General features: G+C 37.8%; 1 protein-coding gene across 3 annotated transcripts; it reads left to right on the plus strand.

Annotated features, from left to right (window-relative positions):
* The first annotated feature begins 876 nt into the window (after positions 1-876).
* Positions 877-9344, plus strand: LOC103717449 (UBP1-associated protein 2B-like). Of its 3 annotated transcripts, none has more exons than XM_008805837.5 (2): positions 877-2588; positions 7055-7356. In XM_008805837.5, exon 1 carries the CDS (start codon positions 1032-1034, stop codon positions 2586-2588), a length of 1557 nt encoding a protein of 518 aa, XP_008804059.1. In that variant the 5' UTR covers positions 877-1031; the 3' UTR covers positions 7055-7356. The 3 variants fall into 3 exon arrangements, with proteins under 3 accessions (XP_008804059.1, XP_038975387.1, XP_008804060.1); XM_039119459.3 differs by lacking the exon at positions 7055-7356 and adding an exon at positions 8929-9344 and having other exon boundaries at positions 917-2588; XM_008805838.5 differs by having other exon boundaries at positions 917-2599.
* The last annotated feature ends 3313 nt before the right edge of the window (positions 9345-12657 follow it).

The raw sequence follows: 12657 nt of genomic DNA on the forward strand, positions 1-12657 counted from the left end.
CATTATCTTTCTTAGATATTCTTCCATTAGTAAAGCATATAGGGTATTTAACAAAAGAAACCTAGTGGTAGAAGAATCCATACATATTTTTTTTGGTGAAACTAACAACTTCCATCAAGGACGATAGCTGTGTGTGATGATTCAGATGCTATATAAAAAGAAATGGAGGAACTCACCCTAAGGGACACGTCAATATAGATAGAAGCAAGAATGATGGACAAGAGGATGAAGAAGATGAACAAGGGCAAAATTCTCAAATTGAAGATCAAGGTAATATGATCTATCCAAGGAATGGAGGTACTCTCATCGTCATCCTAAAGATTTAATTATTGTTGATCCATCACAAGGTGTTAGGACTAGATCATCTCTTAGGGACATATGTAATCACCTAGCTTTTGTATCTCAAATTGAATCTAAGACTATAGAAGAAGCTAAACAAAATTATAATCGGATAAATACTATGCAAGAAGAATTAAATCAATTTGAAAGAAACAATATTTTGACACTTATAAGTAGATCCAGAGATTATTATGTAATTGGAACATAATGTGTATACATAAATTAGATGAAAATAGAAATGTTATTAGAAACCAGGCTAGATTAGTTGCTCAAGGCCGCTTTTCTAAATGAATGTATAGTAGAAAAAGTTTATGTAGAACAACTGATCTAATCAACAAATTCAATAGGATTTTGAATCTAATTATCCAAATGGATCCTTAAGAGATTTAAAAAAAAAAAGGAAAAAAAAGGAACCACTGGGCCTGGGTTACCAAGGTGGGAAGGCTCTAGCAGATGATGATTGAATCTTGGCCGTTTGATGAGTGTAAAGCAAACGACCACTTAACCTTTTCTTGATGGTAGAACGAATCGACGGTCGAGGGCAGATCTGTCCTACGACTCCCCAGATATAATCCCTCTGGAACCGACTTGCAGAAACTTCTTCCGGTTTCGGTATTCAAACCCTAGCCGATCAAAATCTCTCCGCACGCCCCTGGTTTTATTCGTCCGTTGTCGCCTCTCTCTCCTTCGCTATGGCCAAGAAGCGAAAGCTCGAGAACAAGGCCGAGCCAGCCAAGGACCCTGCCCCCGAATCCACCACCCAAGAACCCAAAGACGAAGAACCCATCAGCCAAGAGGTACCCATCAAAGAAGAGGAAGAAGAACCCATCAGCCAAGAAGTACCCATCAGCCAAGAAGTACCCATCAAAGAAGAGGAAGAAGAATCCCCCGTCGACGATGAGCAGATGCCCCAGATCCCCGAATCCTCCTCCTCCCCCAACCCTAACCCACCTTCCTCTGCCGCCGCCGGCAACGGCGTCGCCGGCGACGACGACGAGTTGGAGAACGACCCGGCCTCCATCCAGAAGCTCCTTGAACCCTTCCCCAAGGACCAGATTATCGAGATCCTCCGCGACGCCGCGATGAAACACCCTGATGTTCTTGAGGAGGTCCACCGGATCGCGGATATCGATCCGGCCCACCGCAAGATCTTCGTCCACGGCCTCGGGTGGGACACCAAGGCCGAGACCCTTATCGCCGCCTTCCGCCAGTACGGCGAGATCGAGGACTGTAACGCCGTCATCGACAAGGCCACCGGCAAGTCCAAGGGCTACGGATTCATCCTCTTCAAGCACCGGAGCGGGGCGTGGCGGGCCCTGAAGCAGCCTCAGAAGAAGATCGGCAACCGGATGACCGCCTGCCAGCTGGCCTCAACCGGCCCCGTCCCACCCCCGGCCCCGCCGGTGTCCGAGTATACGCAGCGCAAGATCTTCGTCAGCAATGTCGGGGCCGATCTCGATCCCCATAAGCTGCTGCAGTTCTTCTCAAAGTTCGGGGAGATCGAGGAGGGGCCTTTAGGGTTAGATAAGGTGACCGGGAGGCCGAAGGGATTCTGCCTCTTTGTATACAGGACGGTTGAGAGCGCAAGGAAGGCATTGGAGGAACCCCATAAAAACTTCGAAGGCCATATCTTGCACTGCCAGAAAGCAATTGATGGGCCAAAACCAAACAAGTCAGGGTTCCACCTCCAGGGCTCCGGTGGCTTGCATCATGGTGCCGGTGCAGTCGGAGCACACGGATCCCACTTCACGAGGAGCGATAATACTGGGTTCATGGGTGGGGTGGGGAGTCAAGTGCCTGGAGTAGGTTCTTCTGGGCATTTGGTAGCCCCTTCAGCCGCTGGATTGGGGTTCAACCAGGCAGCTCAACCGGCAGCTGCAGCGGCAGCAGCAGGGTTGAACCCAGCATTAGGGCAGGCTCTGACTGCATTCCTTGCCAGCCAGGGGGCGGGACTGGGATTGACAAACCTTTTAGGCACCCTGGGTTCTGCTGGAGTGGGGGCACCGGCAGTGAACCAGGTGGTTCCCAGCGGAATCGTGAACAGTGGGGGGCAAGGGATGCAAGGCACTTATGGGAATCAGGTGCCGACTGTTGGTGGAAACGTGAACCCTGGAGTTATGGGAGGATACGGGGCACAGGCAACCATGCAGGGTGGATATGGGAATGCACACATGGGGCAGGGAGGAGCTGGACGGATCCAACAGGGCCTTGGGCACATGGGTGGTATAACACCTTACAAGGGTCATTAGGTAAGGCTCAGGTACAACAGCATGCGGTCTGTATAGCGTTTGGTATATTTTTTGTCTTGCTTTCTTTATGAATATAGATATTAACAACTATTTCCTTCCGTCTTGTTATGATGTTTACATTCTGCTACCTTTGTTTTATTTTGTTTTCACTGCATGAAATTGGCCCTCGACATATATAGACAAGTATCTAGGTTAATCATCTAGTTCTATTATCATCTGTAGTCATCTTTAATACCTTCACCCTTGAAACCATATAAACTAAATATAATTTTTTTCCTTGCTCAAGCTTTTGTTATGGCTATTTATCGTTCAAAAATACCAGAGTTTACATATTCTGGGTTTTGACTTTGTTGGAAGTTTGTCTACTCATAAAAATCTATAAAAGTAAGGGACTCTGGCAGGAGCTTTCTTGGAATGATCGTTGGTTTGGGAGACTGGTCATATTGGATGTCTAGTTTTTGTAAGCTTATTATCTACATATTCTGGTTTTTGTAAGCTTATTATCTACATATCCTAAATGTTTGTAATACTTCTTTGTGTGTGCTCAAAGTTGGTAAACGTGACATGATTGGAGATAGTATATAGAATAAAGTCATGTAAGGGTGGGATGGATGCATTGCCAGGTAAGGGTGGATTGGGTGGATTCAAGGAAGTGTTAAAATAAAGTCATGTTAATTTGACTCCTGGTTTATTTGAGTTTATTTCAGTTGCAATAGTGAAAATACAATAAATCTTGGAATTGTTAATGAACAACAGTGGAGTATATAGATTTTAAAGTCAAATAGTGCCTAGTTGGCTACCAGCTAGCCACGAAGGTCTCTCTAGGTGCCTAGGTCTTGATTTTTATGATGCTTCTTATGTGATTCTATCCTCTCCCTTACTAAGTTCTGCAAAAATTTCAGTCAAAACGTATCCTGTCATTGATTGAATCAAATCCTTGAATAATGAGAAATGCCATTCCATCCTCAAAAAAAAGAAGAGGAGAAATGCCATGAGATTCATTTCTTAGAATGTACATCAACATGGAGGATTGGAGGAACCAAATTTGCCGTTATCAAAGGCATATTCTACATTCAAGATTTTAGACATCATTTCATTGAAATATGTTATGAAACTTTTCTACCATCTGCCTCAACGTATCTTCGACATGTTCTAATATGCATATGATGCCTTTTTTTGTTAATTTCTAGTGTAGTGTTTCCAGCAATGGACTGAAAAATATAAAGGGACAGCATTTATTGTCTATGTCTCCAGTTACATCGTTGTCCTATAGAAATTTTTATTCATCATGCTTTCTACTTCATGTTTCTTCCAAGCTGTACAAATTGAAACGTTTTAGTGCTTTTCAGCTATTGCTTTCTGTTTTTCTTTCTCCCCTGCTTGTTATCAATCAAAAATTCAATACAGACCAATCTGTTTATAGTTCTTAGATGCCAGCATTGTTAACACATTATCATGTTTGTAAGTATCCCTTGGTCTTCTCCAATATTTGAAACATTTGTGTAGCCACAAGTAGTTGAGTAACTTTTCCCAACATGCGCTAGTCCATAACTTATTTAAAAAGTTGAATTCAAATGCTTTATAATGAAACTCATGCTTGACAAAAGGTGCCTTGCATATGTAGTAGATGGATGCATGCAGCATGTTATTTATATATTGATTTTCTTTTGGACTGATGGAAGCTCGTATGGATGGATATTGGCACAAATTAGTCATGACATGCTGATATTGACTTTCATCTCCAGGTGTCTGAAAGATGCCTTAGGCATGTAGAAGTGCAGAGTGCCATAACTCTGTCATCTAATTGACTATATGTGTAAGGAAATAAGATATTTACAACACTATGTAGTATAATTTGTGCAACAGGCATTTAGAAGATACATGAATAAATCTATTAGTTGTTTTGCCGACAAATGCTTTTTTTCCTTATTTTCAACTGAAAGCTTGAAAGTAATTGCCAGGTGACTGTGATACATGATCATAGGATTACCATGTATACACATCAAAGTTTAAACTATCTTAGGACAAACCATGCTAGTGTATTGCCCTGGGCGAAATTTGTGACAAAACCAATAATTTAGTTCTCTTGTCACAAAAATCACTTAATTAGAAGATTTTTAGGGATATAGTTACTCTTTTTCGTCCAGATTAATATCATTTTCCAATTCGAATACAAATGCTAGTATTAGAACCATGTTGTTTAATTTGAAGTAATGTGTAATGTCTTGAAACATGATCACTAATGTTTTGAAATACTATACTGTGCCTGGGAGGGCACTCAGATTATGTTGGCACAAAACACTAACCTCACTTAATAATAAGGAGAAACTAAAAAAATTATAATTGAAAATGTGAAATATAACATATCAAATAAGGGAGTACAGCTTAGAGGTGGAAAAGGCAGTATGGGCATAATATTAGTATTCTTCATGCCTGGGCATAATTTTAGTATTCTTCACGCCTTTTATGCTGCTTTGCCCTGCGTCAGCAACACGCGATTCTCTCTGCATATTGGCGATCTAAAAGGGTAGGGGAAAGTACAATCTCGTATTTGCTCAAGTGTTACTAAATGCATCCCATAAGAAGTATGTCTAAACTTACTGATGATAATACGTCCACTACAAACAAACTTGCACCCATAAACTAAATTTCTCATAACCATCTTAGATTTGATTATGTGTCCTCTAGTATAGTGGAACATATATGCTATATTGCTTTTTTTGCAAAGGAATTCTTATGTTATTTTGTATTCTCATTTGTTGTTTGATAGCCTGGCATCCCAAGGCATGCAGTAGTAAGAATGAATATATCATTTCTATATTGTTTACAAAACTGTATATTTTGTTGCACCTTTTTTTTAAAAAATATCTGGATAATGCCCTAATGACATTGTTAATGTAATATAAGGTAAAGCATAACTTCAGTTAAACATTAAGCATTTCCATCATATGCTATTGTTAAAAATCGACTAAAAGTTAAGATTTTTAATTACTAATTTGCAGTGCTTAAAGTAGCTCAGTTTGAGTAAAAATCATCTAGCCCAGTTCTGCAATCACACTGATATAGCTTTGATCAACCAGTAAGTTTTGCACATTAGTTTCTGTTAAGGGTGCCGTCTTTCTGCTCCCAGCTTCCTTCTTTTTAAAAAATTCAAGTAGGAGAAGGCTCCTTGTAGGTTAATTAGGCTTATCACTTAAGTTGGCAAGCTCCTTAGAGACTTTCTTTTATGCTTTTGTTTGGAGAAACACTTTTGCTGACTTGTTGGCCCATAGGCTGAAATAGTTTCTATAGAGAAACATTCAAAATTTTCCTTGTAAATCCCTTTTGCACCTCTGGTGTCCTAATGCTGTCAATCAGATGTCCAAATTTTTCTTCTAAATAGCTTTGCAACTGTGCGGGATCTGAGATAATTGTAAAATTCATGAAACATGTGATCGATCTTTTTAAGATAACTGCTAATAAGCATGGCATCCCATAATGATACTAGATTTTGTTCTTCAGTATCCCAGCTGTCACTTCTCCCTGTTATGCCATTGCATTGATGTTGCTGCATGGTGGTTATGTTGATAAAGGTTTTAGACATTTGTTTTACTCTGGACTTGGTGAGACTGCCAAAAGCTTTTGTAGGAGTTACCCTCATGCATCATGTCACAGTGCTGCATTTATACCATCTATTTACTTTTAGTTTATTTAGTACACTATACTAGCATGCCTAAAATCCAGAAAACTGAAGGAGTTTTGAATCTGACAGTTGCTGTATAGTGAAAATATGAGCTTAAAATAGAAAACATGATTTTTATTTAAATGTATCTGATTTGTAAAAGCATGATACAGAAAGGATGATTTTACATACATGCATCTGATTTTTCATCAGCATGAAATTTCTTTTTAACGACGATCGGAAAAAAATATTATATGGTGATATGAGTGCTGTATCTTTTTATAGGTTGAGTGGATATTCTGGTTCTTATTTTGAAGGCATTCCTTTCATATGATTGGCATGCAGCTGATTCAATAGCGCACACTTGGGCTCTTTTTAGTTTATTTTGATGCAAAATATTCTGCTTATCACTTATATAATTTTATTTAAACTTCTATTCTTGTGTAGTTTTTATCCATGTGAAACTTTTTTTTAAAATTATGAAGTATTTTTTTTATTATTATTTATAATGGCATGGCTGAGTCTTTCTTGTTTATACAAGTATTTGGTAATTGAATTTGAATTTCTTGTTCATACTCAAATGCAATACATTTTACTGATTATTTTTATCACCACATAATGCTGATTTTGGTGAAATAGGTTGACATTAATTTGTATCTGCAAAATGTATTTCTAATTTTACATCTAAAATTCAATTTCTGATTTATGTTGTTAGCAAGATGTCTTTTTACTGCTTTTAAGGTTTCAACTGGAGCTATATATATTAGTTTTAAATGATTTTTCATGTTTCTTATTCCTCTTGCAGATCCTTTCTAGCTGCATTTGTCTATTATGTCTGGGCAGATGATTCTCCTGGAGTTCCTGCTTCTGCGCCCACACACAAATGCAATGTTTTTCCGTTCGATAGCTACTCTTTACTTTAAAACTTGAGTTTTCAGCCGTAGCACTGGAACTTTATTTCTTCTTCAATCCTTCAAAATATGTAGTACTCTGAGCAACTATTTTAGTTTCTTAAAGGCCTTTTAAATGGCTTGTGGATCTATTGTAAAAGAGCTTTATAGATTTAAAGCATGTTGGCTATAAACTATTGACCTAATATTTTGCAAATTTAGTTGTACTATTATATTATTGCCAACTTTTCTAGGAAATAAGTTTATTCTGCATTAATGCATTGCAAATAACTAAATTTTTAATATTGCTATGGTTCATTTCTGTGTCGACAAGTTTCTGCTCGAAATCTGAAGAAATAAGCTTCAAAATTTCATTTGATGTTTATTTTTGGTTACAAATATCTTATGATTTAACTATCCTGACTTTTTTTTACGTGTGTAAAAATATATGTGATTCAGTTTTGCACATGCTCACTCTTGTTTCTGCAGGGTGGGGTTTTCTATTATTTGGTATTAAGAGTTTCCCCCTTAGTTACTTTCGACCCAACCTCTTAGCTCACAATTTATTATGATCCATCACTGATGTATGGTGTCAAGTTGGGGCTTTTGATGATTTTTTTAGTTAACCGTGACCATCAATTCTTTCAATGGTCCATTAGAATGAGCAAAAATTAAGTGTGCTGCCAGATTTAAGAGAATGTGTTAGGTGAGATGGTGTCAAACTTTCTTCAGTCTCAAGTATTTAACCTAGAGCGTCCATTTTATATGTTATTGCTGTTGAATCCTTCAAACATGGTCTCCCAAAATGGAACCTACCACCATTCTGAGCATCGTGTTTTTGTGTATCAACATTTTCAACCTGAAGGAATAACTGCTTGGGTGTTGTTCTGTGTGAAATTGACTCTCTTGGATTTTTTTTTTGTGCACTATAAAGCATTGAGGAGCACTTCTATGGTGCACATGGTCTTATGGTTTGTATTTCGCAAAGCTGTGAAAGCACATAATATCCTGGTTCAGTCTAAGGTATGTAATTGGGTTTCACATTTGGTTTCCTTTTGGGACTTTCTCCATTCTTTCACAATCTTGTAGTTAATGTTAATATTAACTTTTGTAGAAGATTTGGTTGTGAAAATTCAGAAATTAGATTTTCACATGGGATTGCACTGGTAGTATTAGGAATAGTTGGATTACTTTTTGCAATAATTTCAGAAAGTGGTTTCACTGCAGTATTATTTTTCAACTAAGAAAATGTTCTGTTTCAAGATCTGGAATTTGAGCTTCCTTTGCAATAGAGGGTTTCTTTAGCTGTTCTGAATGACAATTCCCATTTTTTTAAGGATGTGTCAGGGTTATTTGTTTGATTATGAAATCCTTCCCATTTTTGTACGGATGTGTCGGGGTTATTTGTTTGATTATGAAATCCTGATATATGAGAGATGCTATTTTTGTGATTCAACCATTTTGTGAATGAAATGGATGGATTTTTGAGATGTTATAGATGGGGACTCTTCAAAGTCAGTTTGTATTAGTTTTGCAAATCCTCTTCAAAAATTTCTCGAGGCTTTAAATTTCTTGGGAAACATTGATTTTGGAAATCAGAAGTCAGATTTCAGCTAGGTTATGCTGCCTGTTTGGGTTTTGTTTTAGTGAGAGTTATTATTACCATTTTCATAGACCTTTTTTTTTGGTAAACAGGATACATGGGATGCATCCTACCGTTCTAGCATGAATACATCAAAAAGTTTCATTATAAATGTTTTGCTATCTTAGTGCTTTCTCTTTTTCTCAGTCAGAAAGATTCACGAAGTCAACTCCCGGGAAAAAGCCTGCCCATTGTTTTGGCATGCGCTGGAAGTTTTGCAAATCCTGCTTAGGATCTGGAATTACTTTTGAGGTGTTTCTGTCTTCGTCATTTTGTGGTATATGAAGCACTTGTACTGTGGATCATTATGAGGGTTTTTTTGCCGGCGCTCAATGGGATCTGGAGTTGACATTTAAGGACAGCAGAGTTGGTGTAAATGATTGAGTCGGTAATATATGATGACAACTGGGTTTAGCGGTTTAGCTAGTAGTGATCTAGTATTCAAGGATTTCTGTTCTTTCTGGGGCTGTTAGTGGTAATTGCCTTTATGGCTGTCCCCTTTGGTGTTTATGATGTCAAGTACTTCAGGACCTAGTTTAAACAAATATGGGAAGGCTTTGATATGTTGTTTGCTCTTGAAGTGTTGCTGTTAACAATTTTTTTTTCCTCGGAACTCATCCCCTTGCATTTTTGGGAAAATAATCCATTTTATTCTTCCATAATTTAGATAATGTTCCTATTTTTCACATCCTCAACGCAAGTTTGCTCCTCATAAATGGTGAACCCACCAGATGCCCTCCTTCGCTTGTGCTCTTCATAGCAGCAGCAGATACGCTTAATAGAATGTTGGCATGGGATGACAACATTTTAGCAGGCGTAGGACGAGAGAAAATCGGCAGCTTAAAATGTATTCTCTACGCCGATGATACAATTCTTCTCTGCAGTGCGGATCGGTCGCATCGAACCTCAGAACTCCTGCTGTATGGTTTCGAACTACCATCTGAACTAACGGTGCATTTTGAGAATAGCTATCTTTATGGTATATGACTACCAGACAACTCCTGCAAGTTCTTCGGAATAGTTATGGGAAGCGGCCCCAACCGCATACTTGGGCTTTCCTTTGCGCTCCAAAAAATTCGAAGCAGCGGATTAAAATTTATTAATGGAGAAAATTGATAGGAAACTAGCTTCATGGAAGGGCAAAGTTCTTTCAGTAGGAGGACGCCTTGTGTTAACCAGCGCTGTAGTTCTATGCCCTTGTGAGGCCCAGCCTTATTAGGTAGGCCTGTTGGGCCGGCTCAATCCTAAAACAGTAGCTCTAAGGCCTGTTTCAGTCAAACAAAATAGGATAGAGCTTTGGTAGAACTCAGCGGAGACCCTGAACTTTATCGGAGGCTAGGCTTATCCTAGCCTCCACTGCTATATAAGGCCCTCCCAACTCTCCCCCAACAGATTTTGGTTGATGTGATATCATTTCGATTTTAGATGTTTTTCCTAATGTTCTAAAATTTCACTTTAAGTGTTTTTTACATTTTTATTAACAGACGGTCTATGTTCCTAAAACCTTGCAAATCAATGAGGCCAGCGTATGTGCTCGCCTACTATAATGCCAACATAGACAATTCAAATTTCAAATCATTAATGCTATACCATTCTACAATTTTTCATTTTTTTCATTTAAGAAGAGACCGCTAATCAATTTCAGATATCAAATTCTATGAATTGCAATGCTCAGTAGAGATTATAGTTTGATAATTTAATCTTTTAATAGCTATTATTCGTGTAAGTCTAAAAGACTATATGCTTAGTATTGCCTACCTATGCAACCCAAGAGGAGGGCTGAGCTAAATTGGGTTCTTCAAAAGCGTTAAACTATAAGTGCAACGAAATAAAAATTTAATGTGTATGTGACGAGCAATGAGAGATATGAGCAAAAAGTAAGTGAATATATAAAAAGAATAAATTACACAAACTAAGCATAACAAACACAAAAGATTTATAGTAGTTTGACACTAAATCCTATACTTACGTCCACTTCTCAAAACACCCTTCTTGAAAATTTCTACTATAATCTCTTCAAGATTACAATAAGATTGTTTTGAATGCGCTCATAATCAAACCAATTGATTTTTCACAGAAAATCAACCAAAACCACCTCCAAGCTTTCTCTAGGCTTGATACACTTCAATTCAAAGTTTGGATAGACCTTTCCTACAAGTTTCAACTCTTTAAACTTGTTACAATAGAGTATAAGAATTTGTAATAAAAATAAACTAAAGATCTCTAAAAAATTTTCCAAAAAATTGATGGAGCTCTTAGAAGTAGTTGGTTGGCCTTGAATGGACTTGAATGCTTTGCACCAACTCGTTTTGACAGTCAAAGTTATAATCTTTAAGCACACCCTTAATGCACTTGAATTTTTTTGTTTTCCTCTCTCATTTCTTTCCTCTTTTTGTTTTTTTTTTTATCTTTCTATTATTGCTTCCTGTCTTTCTTAGGTGTTCCCATGTATTTATAGTTTCAAGACATGGTTAAAAGATGTTTCTAATCATTAGACAAGCTGAAAGAGCCATTGTGAGATGAACAACTATTTTGATTTTGCAGAAAAACTAGCTGTTACTGTTGTCAGGTGTAGACGAGTTGACTCGACTTCTTTAGGAGTTGACTCGTGATCTTCAAGGGCCGAATCATAATCTTCAGGGGTTGACTTGAGATGGTTCTTGTTTTTGCTACACTTAGTCTTTCGCCTGTGGTTACTTTGGGGTTGACTCGTCCATGACTAGAGTCGATTCGTTGTCCTCCAAGGATGACTCCCTAATATGCTAATTTTGGATGTTTTTTTTTCTTCTGTCTATGGTCATTCTGGGGTTGACTCGTTAGCTTTTGGGGTTGACTCCTGTTTGAGTCGATTCGAGATCTTCATGGGTCGACTCAGAAAGGTGCAGGTTTTTACCTCTTTCTTTCTTTTTTCTAAGATTGTTCTGGGATCGACTAGACTGATTTAGAGGTTGACTCGGAAAGGTGCAGGTTTTCACCAATTTTTTTTTTCCTTCTGAGATTGTTTTGGGGTCGACTCATGAAAGTGCAAGTTTTCACCTCTTTCTGTCTTTCTTCTGAGACTATTCTGGAGTCGATTCGACTTATTCAGGGGTCATCTCGTAAACGCGTGCCAGTCTTTGTTAATGTGCCAGGGTCGACTTGTGTTTTCTTGGGGTCAGACTCCCAAAATTAAAGTCTTTTAATTTTTGCCTATGGACCTCAAGGGTCGGCTTGTAGTGTCTTTGGGTTCCCTTCTCCTAGTTTAGACCTTCATAAACTTGAGTTTCATTCTTCCACATTAAGAGTTATGGATTGTTATTTTTTTGGCTTCCTGTGAGCATTCTAATACCCTCACAATAGGTAATTAGTAAACTTGTTATTCAAACATTTTGTATCATTAAAATCAAAGCTTTTAGGTCAATATTTAGATTCATACTTAATTTACATTGGGAATGGGTACAAGCAAGCTAAGTAGTTAGTATCATTAGACGTTGTTACTCCCTAAAATTTTGCTTCCAAGTATATATTGGTACCAATCTTCGACACATTATCATTGAAATTTAGGAATACAATAATATTTAACAACATATAATTCGGTGGTCACATGACATTTGTAAAAGGTATCTTGTTTCAAAATAAGTGCAATTAATATGTCATAGAACTACGATGGTTTTATTCTGGTACCATCTAAACCAAAATGCATTTAATAATAGTAACGCATAACAATTCTCTTGAATTTTCGAATCAATAAGGTAAGTACGTGTAACTATTGCAGCTATTCAACAATTTACATGTGTTCTCTCTTCCTCGAACATTTAAAACTACCGAGGTATTAAGGACACGTATTTTTACTTGGATTGGTGATAATAAAACAAGACCTATCTAGAACACAAGTTA

Source organism: Phoenix dactylifera, chromosome 17 (genome assembly GCF_051530095.1).
Source record: "Phoenix dactylifera cultivar Ajwa chromosome 17, Ajwa_hap1_PhDact_Kaust_v1.1, whole genome shotgun sequence".
In the NCBI taxonomy this organism is placed as follows: Eukaryota; Viridiplantae; Streptophyta; class Magnoliopsida; order Arecales; family Arecaceae; genus Phoenix; species Phoenix dactylifera.

What these genes read in the sequence shown, in the direction of transcription:
- LOC103717449 (XM_008805837.5), top strand. Translation starts at nt 1,032, where the DNA reads ATGGCCAAGAAGCGAAAGCTCGAGAACAAGGCCGAGCCAGCCAAGGAC.